Below are 24084 nucleotides of genomic sequence, written 5' to 3' on the forward strand. Positions count from 1 at the left end.
AAGCTGCAGCTGAGGATGCCTGTCACCCCCAGGAGCAAGTCTAGGGAGCTTGGCAAGATAGCAGGAAGTCCCACTCGGAAGCATTTTCAGCCAGCCTGCCCCCACGAACTTACAGGCAGGGGTGGGAACCCAGCCAACGAAAGGCCAGCAGCATTTTTGTCCGTGGTGAACACACGGAAAAGCTTGTTTTACAGGAAGTGTGACCATTCCCATGCACCAGTGCCAGCCTCTGGGGCCCACTTCCACCAAGAGATCTGGTCTGCAGCAGCAAGCTGCCCAGGGCTGACAACAGCACCCAGACAACGCTCATCCTTAGGCATGGAATGGGGGCCAACCCCCATGGGCTTATGCCCAGGCAGCTCCTCTGAACCTGATTCCACTTGAAGAGGGGGTCCCTAAACACAATGGTGGTAATGCATTTTCTGACAGGGATCCATGTGTTTGCTCCTATGACAGAGGCTACCTCAAACAGGGGGGTCCTCCCCCGGACAACTCACAGATATGCAAATAACATGCCTACAGATGCACCGCATGCTCAGAATGGGCTGTAGGGTTCTGTGCACATACACGTGTCTAGGTCCACACATTCACAGGGAAGGGAAGGACAGGGAAGGACCGGGGACAGTGAATGCAGTCCTGAGGGGCCTGCTGCCTCTAAGCTCATGTGAGGCAGAAATTCTCTCCATTACACAGGTGGCAAAATGAGACTTGCCAAAGTTCAGCATCTTGTGCAAGCCAGAGGGGGATGGGATGCAGGACACAATGACAGGGACCAGGAGGCCACAGTGGGCACTGTGAAGTGGACACCTAGAGCAGGGTGGAAGCACAGGGGCAGAGCTGTACTGGCCCTGGGCTACCCTCCTGGCCACCACTACGCATGGCTCCCATTTGCACTCTGATTTTCAGGGGAGGAACATAGGGTCTTGGTGGTGGAAAGGCTGCCATCTCCCAGGGGACAGCACCCTGGATTGGATACCTGGCCAACTCCATGCTTCCTGGCTTCCCCTACCCTGTAGGTCCACACAGGCTGCCCACCTCCCTACTCGTGGCCTTCAGAAAACCTTGGCTACGGTGCAAAAGTGTCAAGGTGAACAACACTGTGCACTCAGGACTTCATGGGGCTTGAGATGTGGCACTCCCAGTGGCCAGGAGGCATCCCTGTGCTGACCACACAGCACCTGCACTTCGCCACCTGTGTGGCAGAGTGTGGGCTCACTGTCAGCCCAGGCCCCCTGTTGCTCAGGCACATAGGGGGAGAGCAGCCCAGGATACTCCTCTCCACTGTCTGGTGGCCCCACCTGGCAAGTGGATGAGCACCCATCACACACAGGCCCCAACCCTGGCTGTGCACCCCTGAGGCCAGGAGAGAAGGAATGGGCTGCCAAGGGCACCCTGCAGGCCAGGGGCTCTTCCCAGGCTGTCAACACCCTTGTAACAGAGATCATGTCACCCATCTACAAATGAGGAAAGCACAGCCCGAAGAGAAAGTGAGCTCAAGACTCCCGCTGTCCAGGACAGCATGCTTAGCCAGGCAGTCCACCAACATGACGCCCCCGGCTTAAGAAATGACCACTGCTGGAGCCAAGCAAGGAAAACACCACCTCTGTGTTTATGATAATATGCGTTTTTAAAATTAGACAAGACAATTTAAAGAACAGGGTGGGGAGGTAGTGGGAATGTTTCTCTACCAAATAATGAAGACTCACTACAAAACTAGATAATTGGTGGGGGACAGACTGGACCAGAGAGCCAGGTATGTATGAGAAAGATGGCACCTTGGACACATTGGGCCAGCACGGCATCCTGAACCTGATGCTGGCAGGTCCGTGCCCCGTGGGAAAAAGTGAGATGGGATCCTCTACTGGTTAGGGCAGAATAGGTCACGCTGTGGAAAACACAAGCCCCCAAACTCAGAAGCTCCACACATCAGATTACATGTCCAGCACAGGTGGGCAGAGGAGCCCTGCTCATCACTGGCCATCTGATGGCCACAGCAGAGCCACACCATTAGTTACAAGCTAACTCAAGAGTCGATGTAAAAGGTAAAACATTAAAACTGGGAAGTATAGGGTAATGTCTCTCCTTCAGGTACACAAAGATTTCTGAAAGAAGAAGAAAAAGTTCCCAGACATTACTGGGCATATCCTGCTGCCGTGGCCTGGAGGGGCTCTGCAGCTCAGCACTCAGCGATGCTCAAAGGGTGCTCACCACAACACTGTCTGCAATAGCAAAAATGAAAAACAAGAAATCCATCTTGGCCATTATTATGGGCAAATAGTGCTTCCCCCTCCCCCCACCCCCAAATTCACACTGAAGTTCTGACCACCACTACCTCAGAGGGTGACTCTATTAGGAAACAGGGTCTTCAAAGACATAATTAAGGTTAAATGAGGTCATATGGGTGGCCTCTAATCCCATATGACCAGTGTCCTTATAAGATGGAGTTAGAGCACAGACGGACAACCATGTGAGGACACAGGGAAAAGATGGCCATCATAAGTCAAGGGGACAGACCTCAGGAGAAACAACCCTGCCAACACCTTGATCTTGGGCTTCCAGCCTCCAGAACCATGAGGAATACATTCTGTAGTTTAAGCCATGCAGCCTTAGTAAACAGGCATCTTCCCGTGGGTATTGACGAAGGCTGGCCCTACTTCGGTGATGGCTGCACCACTGAGCGTCCTGTTCATCTTCTCCATGCTGACAGCCCCACCTCACGGGGGGATTAGCTGCTTATCCCTCGAACTTAGGTGTGGTTTGGCAGCTTCCTTTGGGCATGGGAATGGAAAAGGAGGGACAAGTATCACTTGTGGTTCGCTGTGGTCTTTCCCTTGCCTCGGTGGTTTTGGAGAAATGTGTCCAGTGAGCTCCTATCAACACGGGTCCTTTGTAACAGGCAGAGGGCACCCCAGCTGATCTGTGACAGGTAAGTGGTGAGATGTGGGAGGTTTTTACTGCAGCACAATCTGGCCCATCCTGATTGTTATGACAGGACAACAGCTCTATTTACCTTGTTCCTCACTATAGGACCATGGGGCTGTTTGCAGTTCTGCTGTTAATGCAGTGACTGCCCACTAGGCAGTCAACAGGGCTCAGACCACTGCGTGGGTTTTATCTCAATCCTCCCACTACCCTATGAGGTCAGGTGACAGCAAGGACCATGATTTGCAAGTGGAGCTCAAGTCCATGCTCTGAAGCCCTACACCAAGGAATAAACAACAGCCATCTGCATGTAGGCAAGTGATCAGGGTCTGCACGCTTAGAAATGTTATGTGGGTGAATTGTAGTATTGTAATATTTGATATTCTCACCAACAAGAAAAAGCCTATTTCTCCATGTCTTCAACAATTCTGGATATCTAGAACTTTTAAAGTCCTGGGATCACAGGCAGAAAAAAAAATCACCATACTTCCCTGTAGTACTTTTATGATTTTTCAAATACTAAAATCTTTAGTCCATCTGGAGTAGAGCCTGGCAGAGTGAGGTGGGTATCCAGTTTTACCATTTTCCAGATGGCTAACCAGTTGTTCCAACTCCTTTTAGTGAATAATCCATTTCAGCCCCATTAATTTGAAACAATACCTTTAAGCATGAACTAAATTCCTGCATTTATTTGGCTTTATTTCAAAGTTCTCTATTCTTCTCTGTTCGTCCATCCACACCAAATTTCAAGTAACTTCATTGCTGCAGCTTTATAAAAAGTTCTGTATCTCATAGGACCTTATCCTTAATACTTCTGGTGTTAAAGTTTTCCTTGGAGACATGTATGTTAAAAACTGTTCCACAGAGCTCACAAATATCCTATCTTTAGGAAATAAAATCTCCAGGTATTTCCAAGGCAAGTAAAGGACAGACCTGATGATCTGGTAGGTAGACCCAAGCACATCAGCTGGACCCTGAGCATATCCAGCAAACACTTTCAGACTGTCCTGCACCCAGGAGCATCTTCTTCCATCTCCCATGTGAGAGCCAGGAGTGGCGAATGGCCCAAGGATCCTCCTCTCATCATGCATGGTAGGGCCTTCTCCTTCTCCCCGCTCAGAATGGGAAAGGAGCTAGGTCACTGCATATGGCCAAAGACGGCACAGCATTGGCTGGCAGTGAAACTATCACTTTGCAACACCATATGCACTGCCTATCTACAAGGCCAGGCCAGAGCCCTCCCACCCTCTCCTGATCCCACCCTCAAGTGGCCATTGCCACTGAGACCCTGACCTCCTTTCTTTTCCTTTGTGGCAAGGGCTCAACCACAACAGGAGACATTTTCCAAATTAAAACATTGGTCACCTAGGCTCTCCACACATCCTCTTGGGCCTGCCTTGGGACAAGTGGCCCTCAGGAGAGGTATGCCAGACTATAAACCAAGCTTGCAGAAGCTGTCTGGGGCCCAAGGGAGAAAAGGTCCACAGGGCCAGAGGGGCCAAAGGAAAATGGCAATCTTGAGCTGATGGGATTCATCTCAGGTCCACTAAATGTAGATGAGAAAGGTGGCCTGCGCAGATGCCAGCAATAGTGCGGGTGTCAACTAAGTGACTCGGCCATCATCCCAGAGAGCAACTCCAGGTTCTACTGTCAGAGGCATCTTACCAGCTCAAACAATATCGCCAACAATATCAGACCCATTGGCAGGCCAGGGAGTGGGAAGCAGTCTGACCTGGGTCTACAAAAGGACGGTCCAGACATGAGCAATAGTGGAGGGGCAGCAGTGTATCTGGGGCTGGGCTACAATGTGCAGGGATTTCCCACACTTGATCAGAACCAGGCTGCAGTCATTTCTTCTGTGGGCTTGCTTGTTTGCTTTTCAGGTTGTATCAGCTTCCCACCTATTTCTAAGATTTTCAACTGTTTTATTTACAAAGCCAACTGTGCCTTAAAATAGCTCACGCTTAAAACCATGTGAACCCAGAGCCTTTTAAAGTGATAATTACTAAATAATCCCAATGGTGTCTATTTTACTTAAAAATTTTTACCAGATGTTTGCTTACTACTGTTTTTTCTCTAAAATAGTTTTAGTAGCAGTTCATGCTTCCACTTTATTTGTTCTTCCTACTTTCCTGGAAAAGTGTTGTTTCCAGCTGTAAAACTAAAGGGGCTTGACACTCTTGCCTAATTGTTCATCACAGTAGGTACACTGTACCCATCCTGTGTTAAACTTGGCTTGAGGGAGCTTCTGAGCTCAGTTCTCATTATTAGAAAACCCATCCTGTGCAGAACGGATCTTTCTTCATTCCAATCCTCTGGCCCCTTGGCCTCACAGCTCTGGTCTGCTTCCTGCTCCTTCACTCCAGCTCTAGGAAGTCAGTTTTCAAGGCCACATTCCACCTGCCAAGACTCCCATTCCCACCTATTCAGCCCAACTCCTTCCTTCAACCAGATCCTTCGATTTTCAAAGCCCCACCCACCAGAAACCTGCAACACTGAACCTAGAGTGCTCATGGCTAGGGCCTAGCCTGTTCTCAACAGAACAGACAACAGTGCTTCTGCCAACAAAATAAGGGCTCTGCTCATCAGCTGCCACCACACCACAGGATCAGCCATGGATTTAACATGTTTAATGAGCACCAGTTGTGTACCAGGGACACAAAGCTGATTAGGATGGAGCTCCTGCCCTAGAGGCTCACAATCTACCCAAAGATACAAGTCATTTATAGTGTTATGGTTTAAGTGTTGAGTCAACAATGCCCAACAGTGGGCAGGGAGGCAGTGAATGCTGAATAGCAGAAAGTGGGAAGGCAACAATGGGCAAAGGCACTGAGACACAGAAATTCATGCCAACTTCTGAAAACACCAGGTGTTAACTACAATGTTAATATACAGAAGGGGGAAATGCTTGGAACTTAGTTAAGACTGGCAAGGAGGCTTGTATCCCATCTCCCTAGCTGTCCCAGGCTGCTGGTATACCCATAGGGAAGCATCTTTCTCTGCCATCCCACTAGTACTAAATGATCAAAGTGGCCACTTCCTCCATGCAGCCTTCCTTAAATTCTAGCCCAGAGGACAAAGGTCACAGAGAGCCAAGATGGGGAAGGGGGCCTAAGTACAGATACCATCCAGGAACAGATCTAAACAGGGCTGGCATGGCAGACCCAGTCCAGTCTAGCCAACACTGAATGAGGGATCTGGGGAGGGGGTGGTTATGAAGACATACAGATATCTGAATGGGGACTGCTGTATGGAACTCTGTCCAACTAATGGCAATGCAGCTGGCAATGCACAGGGAGGCAGCCTCTGGGTGACTGGAGAAGTCAGAGAATGAGGAGTACATGGTAGAGCCCAATATTCTGCTATAAGAGGAGGTGGGGTGGTGAGGACAAGGGGGCTGTCTGTGTTCAGACAGGGCAGAGCCCAAACAGGTGCACCTCCAATAAAGCAATAAAACAAGTGGCCCAGCAATAAAGCAAGTGGATAAGGCAATACCTGGCACACTATGGCTACAGTCATCTGGCAATGCCACTCTGTCCTGCTGGGGCACTGTGGGGCTTTTCAGCTATGCAGGCCACTTCATCACAAGAGGCACTACTGAATCTGCCTGGACTGTGTTCAGACTCCAGGGCTGTGGGGTAGGGAGCAAGAGAAACTGCTAGCTCTCTTGGGGTCTCTGGGGTGTCTGCAACCTGCTGAGGGGTACCTAAGGATGCCTTCTGGTCTCCCTCTGTCTTAGAAACTTCCTCCTTTGTCTTCTGGGTTTCTGGACCCTGGTGGAACTGGATCTGGTTTCTGGGCAGGCGGGTTAGAGATTCTGAAAGTGCAGGGACAGGTGTGGGGACCGCCTACCCTGGCTGGGATGAGGCTGGCCTCACAGGACCAGCATCAGCCCTGCATGCAGAACTAGACAAGGTGAGGGACTCCACAGACCCAAGGCTGCTCTCCTTGGCCAGCTGCTACTCAGGGAGACCATTTCTGGATGTAGAGTTGGAAGTATAAACAGCAAAGGTGGCCACAGCAACTGGGACAGCACCCACGTTGAATGCCAGGACCTCCGAATACCTAGATAAGTACTGCCTCACCACAGGCAGCTGCAGGGCCACTGGTGACTGGCTTGAGGCAGGGGCCAGGGGGCAAGGCGCTGCAGCATGGTACTCAGCAAAACTGTTCAGGTCTTGAACGACATCCTCGAGATCCTGGCAGAAGAGCTCATAATCGTCAGGAAGGGGCAGGTCCCCGACGAGGTAGGGGGGGTGCTCACGCCCGGGCTTGGCCAGTCAGGTGCCCAAGGATCTCACAGACGTGACTGAGGTTGTCCTGACAGTTCTCAAAGCAAAAGGACATGTAATCACCCAACTGAGCCCAAAATCGGCCCACAAGCCATGGGGAGTCATCAAAGGTGCCTGGGTCCAAGCTTGGCACCTAGTAGAAGTCCACGCTGAGGGGTCATGGGCTGGGCATGCACAGAGCCAGGGGTCCCCTTTCTGTGGGCTTACCACCAGGAGCACTGCTGGCTGTGCTCTTCTGCTCCATGGTCGTATGCACGCATACGGGGTCCCCACAGCAGGGCCGCTCAATCCAGGGATCCACTAGGGGGGCATATGTGACCCCAAGAGAGACCTGGTCCATCTGCTGCCAAGGGTGTGTGTTGGCATAACTGGCTGCTGCTGGGATGGGATTGCAAGGGCCGTGCCGATGGCGCCAGCAACAGGGCATGCTGGGAGCAGAGGGGAGCTGCCACAGCAACTAGAAGAGGAAGGGGGAAGAAAGGAAGAGATGGTGCAGCGGGGAGGGTGGGCAGGACACAGCAGGACAGAGATGGGCTGAAGAGGTGTCTGGCAAACCCAGATGTTCCAGGCAAGTGCTGAGGGTCAGAGGAGCTGACAGCTGTGGCCTCAGGAGAGCTGAGAAGAGCTGATGGGACTGTCAGATGCAGGCCACCATCCAAGGCAATCCTGTCCAAAAACAAGGTGGGGAAGAGCGGGAACTAGCCCCAACCATCTCCACCGTGCAGCAAAAGGAGGCAATACGCAGGCAAACCCCAGGTACCCCACTAGGAGCTGTGACTGGAAGGAGGGCCCAAGAGGCAGGCCTGAGAGGCCTGAGAAGGTGGGCAAATGCCACCTGTGATGTTTCATGGGCAAGGTGTGATGGCAGATGCTATCAGTCCCAAGAGAAGGAAAAGGGGCCAGATCAGAAGCCCCTGGGCTTCCTTGGACAGCCTGGCTGGCTGTCAGGGATTTTCAGGAGAACAACAAAAGCAACCTTTAACTGAGTGCTCTATCTATGGCAAACACTGACCCCTTGATGAGGCTGATACTCTTATCGTACCAGAGGCAAAGTGGTGAGTGAAGTCACTTGTCTACAGCCACACACCAATCAGTAAGTGACTGAGGCAGGTGAACCTGGCTCTAAAGACCATATGATTAACCACCACACATCACCATGCTGGTTATGAGCTACGTTTCAATCCACTGAGAAGGAGCCCCCAGTCACCCCAAACACTGTGAGCGTTAAGTAAGCAGACGAGGTCACAAGATCCTTTTACATCAAAGCACTAGGAGCTTGGAAGGGGCTACCTGCATGCCAGACAGAAGCCTGGGGTCCCACTATTCTCTGGTGCCCACCAGCCTCTCCACCCATGCTTTCCAGACTTACCTCACCACTCAGAGTCCAGCGTGCTGACAACACCACCCTCATCCTAAACACCACCTCCCTGTCCTCATCCTTGTCAACAGCACAGGATACAATCCCTCAAGTTTAATCTCACTCGCTGTGTCTTCTTTCACCACCTCAAAGTCACTCCAGTAAAGGGCCTAGAGGGCAGTGGTCATCAACCCTGAGCAGTCCAAAAAGCCCCGAAGCGGGAAAGGAGGCTGCAACCATCACCAAGTACAGTTCCCTTCCAATGCCAGGAGCCCTCTCTCAGGGCTCTCCCACTGCCTAACCTGACAGTGGCCACTTCCCAAGTATCTCTGCAAAGGGAGGTCCACTCACAGCTGCCACAGAACACACTCTGCAACGCCTCCACACATATCCCAATGTTCCATCAGCTCACATCCAGGGCACCACGGTCTGCACACACCTTTGTGCACAGTTGCCTATGTGTTTATCTACCCCTGCCCCCATCACAGTGAGTTCCTCCAGGGAAACACAGCTCTGCTGATCTTTCTGCTGAGCACCTCCCAGGGTGGCCTGCAGCATCTGAAGCTGCTAGGGCCACCAGCACCTACTTCTGCCACCTAAGCATTCAGGAACCTCTCAGGTATGGCCCCCACTCTGGGGGGTGATTCTTCCACCTGAAAGCCTTCTCATCCTAACAGAGAAAAACAATATAACAGAGCCTGCCAGCAGCAGTGGCTCAAGTGGCAGCACACAAATGCAATCCACTCGGGACTCCAGTCCAGTTCCTCATCAAGCTCTGAAAACCAATGACGATGAACGCCAGTGACCACGAACCACACTCCAAGCTCCTGCCACCAATCTAAGGTTAAGTGCCAGGCTGCGCACAAAAACCACATCCCATGCCCAATACACAGTGCACTACCCAGGTCTCTGCCCTGGCTTCCTCCCAGTCCCAAACTCCTACCCCCGGTCAGAACCCTAGCTGTCCCCTGCCTGCTCATCAGCATGCCTGTGTACCCCTGTAGCATCAGGGTGAAGGCTCCCCTGTGCCACCCAGCCAGCCCTGCTTGGCCGTGAACCTTCTTAAGTTTGGGTCTCTTAACACTTTTGAGAACCTTAGCCCTCCCACAGCTATTAGTTTGTTGACCCCTCTTCCTTCTCTCCCCACCCTAACACTGAGGAATTTGGGCCCTTCTGGACTGCACAGCGCTTTACTCAAGGAACAGGTACCGGGACGCACACGCGTTTGCCTCTGCAAAGCCAAAAGCCAGCACCTACAACGCTGGAGCGTTCTCGGCTCCTAGGAGACTAGGGACCCCGGGGGTAGAACAACTTGCCCAAAGCTTCGCAGCAAGTGGAGGGCAGACCACTGCACCACCCCCTTCTTAAACGCCATGCAGGAAACCGCGGGGATATGAGCTCACAAGTCCCACTGCAAAAAGAAGCCGACCGACCTGAGGCTCCACGAGGCGTCTGCGAAGAGGGTCCACGGATCTGCGACCGGAGACTACGGACCCGTCTCCCTCCCAGGGCGAGACTCCCAAGTGCCACCTAAAAAGCGCAGAACAAGATCGGCCGCCGTGAGGTGAGAAAGGGCGCGGGGGACACCTTCGAACACAGCTGGAACCACCAGAAAATGACTCCAGGCTCTCCCCCGCCCACGGCGCGGACCGAGAAACTGAGGCCCGCCTTTCCGAAGGGCAACAGGGACCCAGTCCGAGGGCTCCGAGCGCCTCTCCGCTGACAGGAAGTTGGGAAGGACGGAGGGGCGGGGCCCCCGCCGGGCACTCGGGTTCCCGCCGCCCCACTGACCCTCCGTCCAAAGTCTGCGACACCCGCTCCAGCAGGGGCTAAGTTCCAAGCCTAACCACTTCGCGCAGCCACGCCCCCAGCGTGCGCGTGGCCGCCCCATACGTCCCCGCGCCGGTACCCGGCGCGTCCCACACTAGTCTCCCTGTAGGGCTGCGCCTGCGCTGTGAGCCTTGAGGCCCATAGCTGCGCAGGCGCTCTCAGGCCCTGCCAGCGCGGCAGTGAGGCGCGGGGGGTGATGGGAGCGCGCTCAGCCCCGCGACGCCGCGCCAAGTGCTTGGAGCAGACCCGGCTGCGTGGGCAGGCGTGGGGTGGCCAGGGCTGGCGGTGTTCAGCGGGCCCGCGTGAAACGCACTGGGGCTGAGGAATGGATAGCAGGAGGGAGGGACGGGGCACCCAACTGGCTCTCCCAGGGATGTTGGAGCCGTTGCCACTGCCCTCAAATCAGCTGGGCCCTGGGGCGCTACCGAACGTCTGGAGGGTTGCTGGGAACAGAGCCCACCAGGGAGGGTTTGGCCATAGAGGGCCTTCGGCGCTTTGGTGGAAAGTGTCTCTCACCACCCAGCGCCCCATGCTCGGAAGTGGGGCCTGGTTCTGCCTACGTTCTGTGCGGGAGCCAGAGGGCAAGGCTGGGCAGGCCGTGAGGACGCCCCACCTGGGTGCCTAGAGGCTGGTAAACCGAGGCCTGTAGGTTTTCTAGGGGGTGTGTTTGTGCTGCCCTACCCGGGTGGAGGCTAGACTGAGAGGACAATGAGGGCAGGCTGCCAAGGCCAAGTTTGCTCCCCAGGAGTGGCATGCTCATTCAGCACCCAGAGACTTTGGGAAAGTGAGCAGAGCATGAGGTTGGATGCTCCTCATGTGCACCACCCCACGCTTCCTCTTCCACTGCTTACGGTGACTAGACAAGAGGTGGGAGAGGGTATCTGCCCCTCGGATACCTAATGCCTTGTGAGCCAAGGACCTGGATGCAGGCCAGGAGGTATTGGAGCCATCAGCAGCCGAATCCCCTGGAAAGAGATGTTTCTCAAGGGGAACACATGCCTAAGAGACCAGCTCCCTTTCTGCCCTGGTCTAGTGACTCCTTTCATGAAACTATCTCTGAAATGTTATCTGCATTTACACCCAAACTCAGTCTCTTTGATCTTTGAAACGCGAATCAAAGATCACATTGTACCTTTACTTGGGTCTGTGGGGCTTCCAGCCACCTCGGCCAAAAATAATAAAAGTGGCACCCAGCCAGGAAACGCCTCCTTGAAGTGTGAATGAAACTTGTATTTTTCGGTTGTATCTTTCCTAATTGACCTGATAATTTAAACTTCCTGCCTCAAAGGAGAGGGGGGGTTCCCGACAATTTGGCTTACCTCAGGCACTAGGCAGCTCAGGCCAACTCCAGGCTGGTCAGCAGAGAGCAGGCAGTATGCTCGTGTCAAAAACTAATCCAACTGGGCCAGGCCATCAGAAACCACTTTTTTTTGGTTCCAATTGCTTTTTTTTATTCAGGCCATGTTCTATGTATATATTTTTTAAATTGTAATAAAATATACATGTCATAAAATTTACCCTTTTAAAACCATTTCTAGATGTACAATTTGGTGGCATTAAGTATATTCACGCTGTGTGCAACCTTCACCACCACCCATCTCCAGAACTTTTGCATCACCCCAAACAGAAACTGTACCCATTAAACACTAGCTCCCCACCACTACCCCTGCCCCAGCCTCTGGTAACCTCTATTCCACTTTGTCTATGTTAATTTGCTTATTCTAGGTACCTCATATAAGTGGAACCGTACATTATCATTTCATTTAGAATGTTTAAGACGTTCATGTCGTAGCACCTGTCAGAATTTTTGTTCCTTTTTAAGGCTCAGTAATATTCAATAATATGTACACATCACATTTTGTTTATCCATTCAACTGTTGATGGCCACTTGGGTTGCTTCAGTCTTTAGGCTTTTGTGACTAATACTGCTATTAACATGGGTGTAAAAGTATCTATTAGAGTCCTGCTTTCAGTTCTTTAGCTATATATCTAGGAGTGGAATGGCTGAATCATATGGTAATCCTATGTTTAACTTTTTTAAGAAACTGCCAAACTTTTCCAGAGCATCTGCATTATCTTATGTTCCTATCAGCAGTGCACAAGTTTTCCAACTTTTCCACATCCTCACAAATACTTATTCTTTTCTGGGTTTGTTTGTTTGTTTGTTGTTGTTCAAAAATAGCCATCCTAATGGGTATGAAGTGGTATCACATGGTTTTAATTTTACTGACTAGTGACTCCCAGCATCTTTTCATTTGGTTATTGACCATTTGTAGCTCTTCTTAGGATAAATGTCTGTTCAAGTCCTTTGCCTGTTGGGTTTTTTGTTTTGTTGTTGTTGAGTTGTAGGTGTTCTTTACATATTTTATATATTAATCCCTTATAAGATATATGATTTGTGAATATTTCTCCCATTCTGTGGTTTATCTTTTCACTCTCTTGGTTTCCTTTGAGACACAAAATTTTTAAATTTTGATAAAGTCAAATTACCCATTTTTTTCTCTTTTTCTTTTGGTGTCATATATAAATCATTGCCAAATACAATGTTGTGGAAATTTCTGCCTGTTTTTTCCTAAGAGTTTCATAGTTTTATCCCTTATGTTTACATCTTTGATCCATTTGAGTTACTTTATATATAAATTGATATAAAAGTCCATCTTCTTCTGTTTGCATGTGCATATCCAGTTTTCCCAGTACCATTTGTTGAAAAGACTGTCCTTTTCCCATTGAATAGTCTTGTAACTCTTGTCAAAAATCAACTGATAACATAAGCAATAGTTTATTTCTGGGATCTCTATTTTATTCCATTGATGTCTATGTTTGTCTTTATGTCAGTCTTAAAAAAATTTTTTTTTAGGGGCGCCTAGGTACCTCAGTCGGTTAATTGCCAGATTTTGGCTCAGGACATGATCTTGCGGTTTGTGGGTTCCAGCCCCACGTTGGGCTGAGCCGGGAGCCTGCTTCAGATTCTGTCTGTCTCTCAAAAATAAACAAATGTTAAAAAATTTTTTTAAATATTTATTTATTTTTGAGAGAGAGACAGACAGAGCACGAGCAGGGGAGGGGCAGAGAGAGACACACACACAGAAACTGAAGCAGGCTCCAGGCTCTGCACTGTCAGCACAGAACCTTGATGCGGGGCTCCAACTCACAGATTATGAGATCATGACCTGAGCCAAAGTCGGACGCTTAACCAACTGAGTCACACAGGTGTCCCAAAATGGAATTGAGGGACACCTGGATCAGTCAGTTAAGTGTCCAACTCTTTTTTTTTTTATTTTTTTAATGCTTATTTATTTTTGAGAGAGAGAGAGAGAGCGGGAGAGGGGCAGAGAGAGACAGAAACACAGATTCTGAATCAGACTCCAGGCTCTGAGCTGTCAGCACAAAGCCCGAGGTGGGGCTTGAACTCACGAACCTTAAGATCATGACCTGAGCCAAAGTCCAAAGCCCAAACAACTGAGCCACCCAGGCGCCCCTCTTTATGTCAGTCTTGACTACTGTAGCTTCATGACAAGCTTTTAAATCAGGAAGTGTGAATCCTCCAATTTCATTCTTTTTTTTCCAACATTATTTTGGTTATTGGGGATCTTGAGATTCCAAAAATTTGTATTTTGAGGATCAGTTTTTCTATTTATAGAAAAAAAAGACCCTTGAGATTTTGATAGAGATTGCATTTAGTCTCTATATCACTTTGTATACTATAGATATTTCAGTAATATTAAATCCTCCAGTCTGTAAGTATGGGATGTCTTTCCACTTATTTAGGTCTTCTATAATGTCTTCCAGTGATGTTTTGTAGGTTTTAGTGTGCAATTCTTTTGCTTCTTTGGTTAAATTTATTCTCTTATGTTTTATTCTGCTTGATGTTACTGTAAGTAGGATTGTTTTCTTAATTTCCTCTTCAGATTGTTTGTGGTCAGTGTATAGAGATACAGCCTATTTTTGTGTATTGATTTTGTATCCTGCAACTTTGAGAGTGCATTTATTAAGTCTAGCAGTGTTTTTGTGGAATCTTTAGAGTTTTCTAAATAGAAGATCATGTCATCTGTGAACAGAAATAATTTCAATTCTTCCTTTACAATTTGAATTCCTTTATTTTTCTTTCCTGCCTTATTGCTCTGGCTAGGACTTCTAGCACTAAGTTGAATACAAGTGGCAAGAACAGGCATCCTTGCCTTGTTCCTGATCTTAGAGGAAAAGCTTTCTGTTTTGACCATTGAGTGTGATGTTGGCTGTGGGTTTTTTGCATATGGCTTTATCATGTTGAGGAAGTGTCCTTCTATCCCTAGTTTTATTGAATGTTATATCATGAAAAAGTATTGAGTTTTGTCAAATGCTTGTCCTGTATCAATTGAGATGACCATGTTTCTTTCTTTCTTTCTACTGATACAATACACTACATTGATCTTGAAAAAAAAAAATATATATATATATATATACACATATATTAATGACTTTAACTTCTCTGTGGGCTTGGTTCTTAACAGGACCAATTGCTGCCTTTTCACCCACACAGTGAGGCGAGCTAACTTTGCTGAACCCACCAAGTGGGCAACATGTGAACTCAAGGTTTCATTGGATGATGAGGCAGGAGTCAGTCCATTTCACAGATGGGGAAGCTAGGCTTCATGAAGGCCAAGACTTACTTGAGGGATGGTACACTTGAGAGTCCCTATCCAACTTGAAGCCCCTCTTTGGAAATGCACCCCCTTGTGTCGGGTGCTGGATGTGAATGTTTGAATTAGGAAGCCCCAAAGCAGTGGTCAGGCAAGGGGCATTGGAACAAGGACTTTGGCTGTAAAGTGTTGAGGGTTGATGTTGGCACTGCATCCCCAGACCAGGAAGGCAACAAGAAAGCAGGGACCAGCTACCCGAGAAAGGTGATGTCAGCTGCCTGAGGACTGTCAGCCTCTGAAGCCTATCTGTGCTCCTGGCACCTCGACCTTCATCAGGGGCCTTTCCTAGAGCCTGCTGATAGATGTGTGAGCCCAGAAACAGGAATGCCAGTGTCTCTCTATTCATCCATCACCTTTCTCATTTCATTATACCAACATTTTCCCTAAAAATATAGAGCTGAATCCTTTGGTGCCTTCTCAAAGGTCCCACTTTCCAGAAAAGGGTCTCTTTCCTGTCCTGTTGGTAGGGCTGTGCCCTAAGTGATTATCACAGATGCCTCAGAGACCCTTCCAACTTAGCCAGGCAGCTGGGCACCTGAGCCTGGTGCCCTGGGGTTCCTTGTGCTTCATTGTTATGGACTGAATATTTGTGTCCTCCTAAGATTCACATGTTGAAATCCTAACCCCCAATGTGATGGTATTAGGAGATGTGGCTTTGGAGCCCCCATGAATGAGATTAATGCCCTTATAAAAGAGGCCCTACACAGCTCCCTCACTCCTTCTGCCATTTGAGGGTCCAGGGAGAAGTCAGCTGTCTATAAACAAGAAAGTGGGTCCTCACCAGATATCAAATCTGCTAGTGCTTTGATCTTGGATTTCCCATCCAGAACTGTGAGAAATTAATTTCTGTGGTTTATAAATCACCCAGTCTATGGTATTCTCTTAGAGCAGCCTGAACTAAAACAAGCTTTTGGAACCCATTGTTGTCTTTGTCAATTTCTTTTTTTTTTCTTTAAAGTTTATTTATTTATTTGAGAGAGAGAGAGAGACAGCATGAGTGGGAGAGGGACTGAGAGAGAGGTAGAGAGAGAAAATCCCATGCAAGCTCCACACTGTCAGGGCAGAACCTGACAGGGGGCCCAAATCTGAAACCATGAGATCATGACCTGAGCTGAAACCAACAGTTGAATGCTTAACCAACTAAGCCACCCAGGTGCCCCTATCCATTTCTTTACATTCTCTCTCTCTCTCTCTCTCTCTCTCTCTCTCTCTCTCTCTTTTTAATGTTTATTTATTTTTGACAGGGGAAGGAGGGGTGCAGAGAGAGAGGGAGACAGAGGAAGCAGGCACTGCACTATCAATGCAAAGTCTGGTGTGGGACTAGAAATCAAGAACTGTGAGATCATGACCTGAGCTGAAGTCAGATGTTCAACCAACTGAGCTACCCAGGTGCCCCTCTTTCTCTTTCTTTCTAAATTGAGGTAAGATTTACTTCAATAAAATATACAGATTTGAAAAGCACAGTCACACAAATTTTGCACAGTAAGCTACCACCACACACAGTTAAGCTATAGAACATTCTGTTACCCAGAAAGTGCTTCCATTCCTCATAGACATTGTTCTGACTTCTACTGCTTAGCTTTATTTTGCCTGTTCTGGAAGGTTTTTTTTGGTTGTTGTTTTGTTTGTTTGTTTGTTTGTTTTTTAAGTAGGCTTCATGCCCAGAGTGGAGCCCAACATGGGCCTCAAACTCATGACCCTAGGATCAAGACCTGAGTTGAGATCAAAAGTTTAATGCTTAAATGAGTCACCCAGGCACCCTCCCCCCCATTCTGGAACTTCTTACACATGGAATCCTATAGCATGGACTCTGTGTCTGACCTAGTATTTGTAAGATTCATCTATGTTATGGTTGCATGTGTCTCACATTTTTTTTATTGCTGTATGGCATGCTATTGCAGGACTATGCAATTTGTTCAATCATTCTCATGTTAATGGACATTCACATGGTTTTTAGTTTGGAGCTATCATGAATAAAGCATGAGCATTCTTGAATAAGTTGTTTTTGTGGACATAGGGTTTCATTTCATTTGGGGGGCAATATCTAGGAGTGGACTTTATAAGAAGCTGTCAAAAGTTTTCCAAAGTATCTGAAACATTTTTTAAAATTTTTTAAATGTTTATTTATTTTTGAGAGAGAGAGAGAGAGCAAGTGTGAGTTGGGGAGGGGCAGAGAGAGGGAGACAGAGAATCCGAAGCAGGTTCCACGCTGTTCATGAGGCTCAAACTCATGAACCGTGAGATCATGTCCTGAGCCGAGGTTGGACACTCAACTGACTGAGTCACCCGGGCGCCCCCCCCCCCGACAAATATCTGGAACTTTTCACTTCCTCTAGCAATGCGTGACAATTTCAATTGCTCCACATCCTCATCAACATGTGGTATTGTCAGTCTTTTTAATTGTAATCATTCTGGCAGGAATGGAGTGGTATTTCATTGTGGTTTTGATTTCCCTGATAACTAATGATGTCCATGCTTTTATGTGGTTGCTTGTCATCTTCTATTAATTTATAAGAGTTTTTCATCCATTCTGAATTTAAAAATGTTTGTAAGATATGTGTATTATATATATGTTTTCTCAGTCTGTCACTTGCCTATTCATTTTCTTAAAGGTATCCTTTGAAAAGCAGAAATTTCCCATCTTGGCAGCTAGTGCTTTTTGTACCCTAAAAACTTAGATACCCTAACATCATGAAGTTTCTTCCTATGTGTACTTCTGGAAGTTCTATTCTTTTAGCTTTTACATGTGAGTCTGTGGGTATTTTGAATCAATTTTTGTGTATGATGTGAGTTACAAGTTGAAATTCATTTTTATCCATATGGACATTCCATTTTCTAGCACCATTTGTTAAACAAAACAAAACAAAACTATCCTCTTCCCAACTATATTACCTTGGCACTTTTCCAATTACTACATTTGTGTGGTTCTACTTCTGGACCCTCTACTCTGTTCTGCTGATCTTTGTCCTTAGGCAAGAAACACTCTCTTACTTATTGTATGTAGCTTTAGAGTAAGACTTGAAATCAGATAGTTAAGTCCTCCAATTATTTGTTCCCTTTGCAAAACTATCTTAACTATTATAGTTCTTTTAAGACTTCCATGCAAGTGTTAGAATCAACTTGTCAATTTCTGTGAAAAATCAGCTTCTCAATTTCTAATGAGATTTTTTATTAGGATTGTGTTGAATCTGTAAGTAAATTTGGAGATAGGGAACTTCTTAACGATATGAAGTTTCCAATTCACAAACAGATTATATCTCTTTGCTTGTTTAGGTCTTCATTAATTTCTTTCAGGAATTGTTACAGTTTTCAGTGCACAGTTTTGCATATATTTTGTTAAATTTATCCCTAAGCATTTTATGGCTTTTGATGCTATTGTAAATAGTACTTTAACATTTTTTCAATGTCTAGTTTTTCTTTGCTAGTATGCAAAAAACTGAAATTGACATGTTATCTTGAGCTCTTGCTAAATTCACTTATTAGTTCTAGTAGTTTTATAATTTCCTTAGGATTTTCTATGTATGTGACCCTGTCATCTACAAATAAAAACAATTGTGCTTCTTTTTTATGTATATGACACTTGCATATTTATATCTATATATAATGTGTATACGCATACACACATATTTGTACATATACCTCTCTGATTTTGTTTTCTTTGTTGCAGTGGCCAGGACTTTCAGTAAAAAAGTTCAGTAAAAGTGGTAGGAGTAGGCATCCTTAACCTATTCTTAATCTTAGAAGGAAAATGTTTGGTCTTTGACTATCAAGTCTGGTGTCGGCTGCAGCTGTTTTTCATAGATGCCTTTTTATCAGGTTGAGGGTGTTTCCTTTCAGTCCTAATTTTCAGAGTTTTGTTTTCTCATAAACAAGTGTTGAATTTAGTAAAATGCTTTTACTCCATCTGTTGCTATGATCACAGTATTTTTCTTTTTTTTTTTTTTCTGTTAATGGATAAATTACATTGATGGTGTGTCGAATGCAAAACCACTTTGCATTCCTGGGATAGATCTCACTTGGCAATAACGAATTCTTTGTATGTATTGCTGGGTTCAGCTTGCTCATATTTTGTTGAGGACATTTGCATCTAAGTTCTTGAGGGATACTGATTTGTAATTTCCTTTTCTTAGAATGTCTTTGTCAGGTTTTGATATCAGGGTAACACTGGCCCCATAAAATGATGGGAAGTGTTTCTTCCTCCTCTATTTGCTGAAATAATTGGTGTGATGTTGGCATTATTATTATCTTCCTTAAATGTTTGACAAAATTCATCAGCGAAACTCTCTGGGCCTGGAGTTTTCTGTATGGAATAGTTTGTAATGAAGAATTTAATTCTTTTAATAGATGTGGAGCTTTTAATATTTTATACTTCTTCCTGTGTATGTTAAGGAATCTGTCCATTTTTAAATTGCCCAATTTAGCAAATTAAATTTGTTCATAATATTGCCTTATTTTTTAATGCCTATAGACTCTGTAACAATGCTTATTCTCTCATCCCTGGTATTGGTATTTTTTTTCAAATAATTAACATTTTATTTTATTGATTATCATTTGTTTTCTATGTTGATTTTCACTTTTATATTTATTATTTCCATCCTCTTTCCTGTGATCTGAATTTGCTCTTTTGCTGCTACTGCTTTCTTTAGGAGGTTGCATGAGTCAGGGATCATGAACTCAAGTATTTTTTTATTTTTTATTTTTAAAAAAATTTTTTAAATGTTTTTATTTATTTTTGAACGAGAGAGAGACAGAGCATGAGCAGGGGAGGAGCAGAGAAAGAGGGAGACACAGAATTTGAAGCAGGCTCCAGGCTCTAAGCTGTCAGCCCAGAGCCCAATGCAGGGCTCAAACTCACGAACTGTGAGATCATGACCTGAGCCAAAGTCGGATGCTCAACCAACTCAGCCACCCAGGCACCCCTCAAGTATTTTTTTAAACACAAGTAGTTTTCTTTTTTACACAAGTATTTTTTCTTTTTAACACAAATTCTAAAGCTATACATTTGCCTCTAATGACTTCATTAGCTGCATCCCAGAAACAACGTGTTATGTTTTTTTTTTTTTAACGTTTATTTATTTTTGAGACAGAGAGAGACGAGCATGAACGGGCGAGGGTCAGAGACAGGGAGACATGGAATCTGAAACAGGCTCCAGGCTCTGAGCTGTCAGCACAGAGCCCCCGACGCGGGGCTTGAACTCACGGACCATGAGATCATGACCTGAGCCGAAGTCAGCTGCTTAACCGACTGAGCCACCCAGGCACCCCAATATGTTATGTCTTTATCATTAGTTCAAAATATTTTCCAATTTCTCTTGTGAGTTCTTTGGTCCTCAGATTATTTAAAGTATGTTGTTTAATTTCTAAATATTTGAGGGATTTTCAAGATATCTTTTTGTGATTTTTTAAATGTGGTTTTGTCTCAGTGTGTGGTCTACTTGGTGAAAATTCCATGTTTGCTTGCAAAGAATGTGAAGAATAAAACAAATGTGAAGAATGATGGTGGGAATTTGGTACAATCACTTCAGAAAAACTCTTTAGCATTCTTATAATGTTTTTGTTGTTGCTGTTGTTGTTTGAGAGAATGAGAGAAAGAGAGAGAGAGAGAGTGAAGGGGAGAGAGGCAGAGGGAGAGAGAGAATTTTAAGCAGGCTCATGATCAGCATGGAGCCCTATGAGGGGCTTGACCCCATGACCCTGGGATCATGACCTGAGCCAAAATCAAGAGTCAGACACTCAAATGACTGAGCCACTCAGGCGCCCCAGCATTCTTATAATATTAAACATATACCTACCATATGACCTAGCCATTTCACTCCTAAATTCATATCCAAGAGATATGAAAACATATATCCACACAAAAAGCTGTCCATTAACATTCATTGCAGCTTCACTAATAACAGCCAAAAATGACCCAAATGTCCACCAATAGGTAAATGGATAAACAAAATGTGGTACATCTATACTACGGAACACAGTCTCCAAGAAAAAAGGAACCAGCTGCTGATACACAACTGAGTGAGAGAAATCAGAGCAGAGGAATATATACTGTATGAATCCATTAATAGAAAATGCAAACTAACCAATAGTGACAGAAAGCTGATCGGTGGTGGCCTGGAGCAGGAAGTAGAGAGACAGAAAAGGTGGAAAGGGGCATAAAGAAATATTTTGTGAGGAGTGGAAGTTTCTATGTCTTCATTGTTGGGGTGGCTTCCTGAGTATATACATCTGACAAAACATATGAAATTGTACCCTTTAAATGGGTGCAATTTATTATATTTAAATTATATGTTTAAAATGTTATTAAAATTTTTAATAAAGCTACCCATTAGAGTATAGGAGCCAATAAAGTGGCTTTCTCTTTAAAAAAAGACTGTCTATTCCATAGTTATTGAGCATGTGTTCTATAAATGTCAAGTAGTTTTAAGTGGTTGATACTATTGTTCAACTCTTCTGAAATATTTCTAGTTGTGGTGTCAATTGCTGAGAAACAGATGTTAAAATCTCTAATTATGATTATGGATTTGTCCATTTCTCATTTTAATTTTGAATTCTGTTATACATATTTATGCATACATATGCATACAGGTTGCATAGGTTGCATACATATTTATGATTGTTATATGCTTTGCTGATAAATTGAGTCTTTTATTATTATGAATAACCACATCCGTCTTTGGTGAAATTCCTTCTCTTGCAGTCTATGTTGTTTGATATTAATATTGCCACAGCAGCTTTCTAATGCTTGACTTTTGGATTGTGTATCTCTTTTCCATCTGTTTATTCTCAGCCTGGATGTGTCTTTCTACGTACAGATATCTCTTGTAGAAAACATAAAGGTAGATTTTGCTTTTTAATATCAAGTATGGTAATCCTTGCCTTTTACTTGGAGAGTTTAATCCCTCCATTTATATAATCATTGATATTAATTAGGTTTGGTGAGTTTTAGGCCTACCATTTTCCTACTTGTTCTCTATTTCTCCCATCTCTTCTTTCTTTCCTTCTTTTTTTTTCTGTTCTTCCTTTTCTGTCTCCTTTTTAGTTTATGAAGTTTTTCTTAGTATTTCATTTTAACTACTCTATTGGCTTTTTATTTTTATTTTTGAGAGAGAGAGGGAGAGCACTTGTTCCTGTGTGCACGAATAGGGGAGGGGCAGAGGAGGAGGGAGAAATTGAATCTTAAGCAGGCTCCACACTCAGCATGGAACCCGATGCGGGGGCTCTATTTCACAAACCATGATATCATGACCTGAGCCAAAACCAAGAGTTGGACACCTAACAGACTGAGCCACCCAGGCACCCTTATTGGCTTTTTAGTGGTACTTCTTTGTATTGTATTTCCTGGTTGCTCTAGGAGTTCACAATATGCATCTTTAATTTACTGTAGCCTACTTAGAGTTAATATTGTACCACTTCACGTTAAGTATAAGAAACTTGCAACTGTGTAAGTCCATTTGCAACCATCTTTTTGCTGTTATCATGTTTTTCATTCATATAAACCCAATTGCACATTGTTACAATCCTTGTTTTAAGTAATCAGTGTCTTTTAAAGAAAATAAGAAAAGGAAAAAAATAGCATTTTAGATTTACCTACATATTCACCATATCTGGTACTCTTTTTTGCTTTCTGTCATTATAAGCTTCCATCTGGTGTAATTTCCCTTCATCCTGAAGAACTTCCTGTTGCATTTGTTGCAGTGTGAGTCAGCTGAGGAATTATTTCTGCTGTCATTTAAATGTCTTCATTTCTCCCTCATTTTTGAATATTTTTACTGCACATAGATTTTCTGGGTTGGCTTTTTTTTTTTTTCTGCACATAAATTTTGTTCCATTGCTTCTGATCTACATTTTTTTTCTGATATAAAGTCAGATGTGTGATGTGTCCTTATCCCTCTGGCTTCTTTCAAGATTTTCTCTTTATCTTTGATTTTCAAGAGTTTGACCATGATGTACCTTGGTGTATTTTCTTCATGTTTATACTGCTTGAGATTTGCTGAGATTGTTGCATCTGTAAGTTGATCCAAAATTCATTACATTTTAGGTTATTGCTTCTTCAGATTTTTTTCTGCCCCATTCTCTCTCTTTTCTCCTTCTAAGCCACCATTATATTAGACTTTCTAATATGGTCTCTCTGGTCCATATTATTTCTGTTGTCACTCTCTATTCTTTTGATCAGAGAATTCTTTCTCTGTCTTCAAGCTCATTGACCCTTTCTTCTGTCATCTCCAATCTGTTCTTAAGGTCAGTTAAAGTCCATCCAGTTGCATTCCATTTGTTGTACTTTTCAGCTCTAGTGTTTGCATTTGGTTCTCTTTACCAAAAGATCTCTGCTTAGATCCCCTGTATTCATTCATTGTGACCACTTTTTCCTTTGAGTACTTAAACATATTTACAATAACTGTTTTACGTTTTAATTCAATATCTGAATCATCTTGGGGCTGTTTTCAATTGATTGCTTTTTTTCTTGGCTGGGAATCACATTTTCATGTTTCTTGCCCATCTAGTAATTTTTTATTGCATTCTGGACATTACAAATGGCAGTTGGTAGGGGCTTTGGATTGTTTTCTTCTGAAGCATATTGACATTGTTTTTGTTCCATTTTGAACTTTTGAAAACTTAGTTTTATATTTGTTAGGATAGATCTGTTGCACTTCTGCCCTTAGTCCTAATTTCACAAACCCTTTCATCCTGGAACATAATTTTTTTCTCCTAAGGCATGGACTTCTTGAGGTTTCTATGGAGAGCCTGTGGTGTTTGCACAGTCTCCGTAGCCTGGCAGATCTTGAGATCCACACACTCTCTCCTTTGTGGTAGGCAATAGCTGAAATCTATGCTCAGCTGTTATCTTTCTACTGGACCCCTTGAGTCTCATTCATACATATGCAGTCCAGGACTCAACCGAGGATTTGAGGGGAGTTTATATGCACATTTTTATGGATTTTCCTCCTCATTTCAAGATTCTCTGGCTGATCCAAACTCTGTTCTCTGGAACATCAAGCCAAAAGGG

The 24084-nt window shown here is 45.0% G+C and overlaps 2 protein-coding genes across 3 annotated transcripts in view; both read right to left on the reverse strand.

Annotated features, from left to right (window-relative positions):
• The window catches only part of GNB1L (G protein subunit beta 1 like), a 68968-nt gene extending 58892 nt beyond the window's left edge, over window positions 1-10076 (reverse strand). For both annotated transcript variants that reach the window (XR_007455476.1, XM_049620578.1), the window contains exon 1: window positions 10005-10076. The gene's annotated coding sequence lies outside the window, so the exon portion shown is untranslated. The remainder of the gene's footprint in view (window positions 1-10004) is intronic.
• RTL10 (retrotransposon Gag like 10) lies at window positions 5538-10009 on the reverse strand. Its single transcript, XM_049620577.1, is given in 4 exon segments — window positions 5538-6696; window positions 6698-6734; window positions 6737-7178; window positions 7180-10009. Coding segments are annotated over 4 exon segments (1200 nt in total). The 5' UTR covers window positions 7642-10009; the 3' UTR covers window positions 5538-6437.
• Window positions 10077-24084: the final 14008 nt, after the last annotated feature.

This window comes from Panthera uncia, assembly GCF_023721935.1.
Source record: "Panthera uncia isolate 11264 chromosome D3 unlocalized genomic scaffold, Puncia_PCG_1.0 HiC_scaffold_8, whole genome shotgun sequence".
Classification (NCBI taxonomy): domain Eukaryota; kingdom Metazoa; phylum Chordata; class Mammalia; order Carnivora; family Felidae; genus Panthera; species Panthera uncia.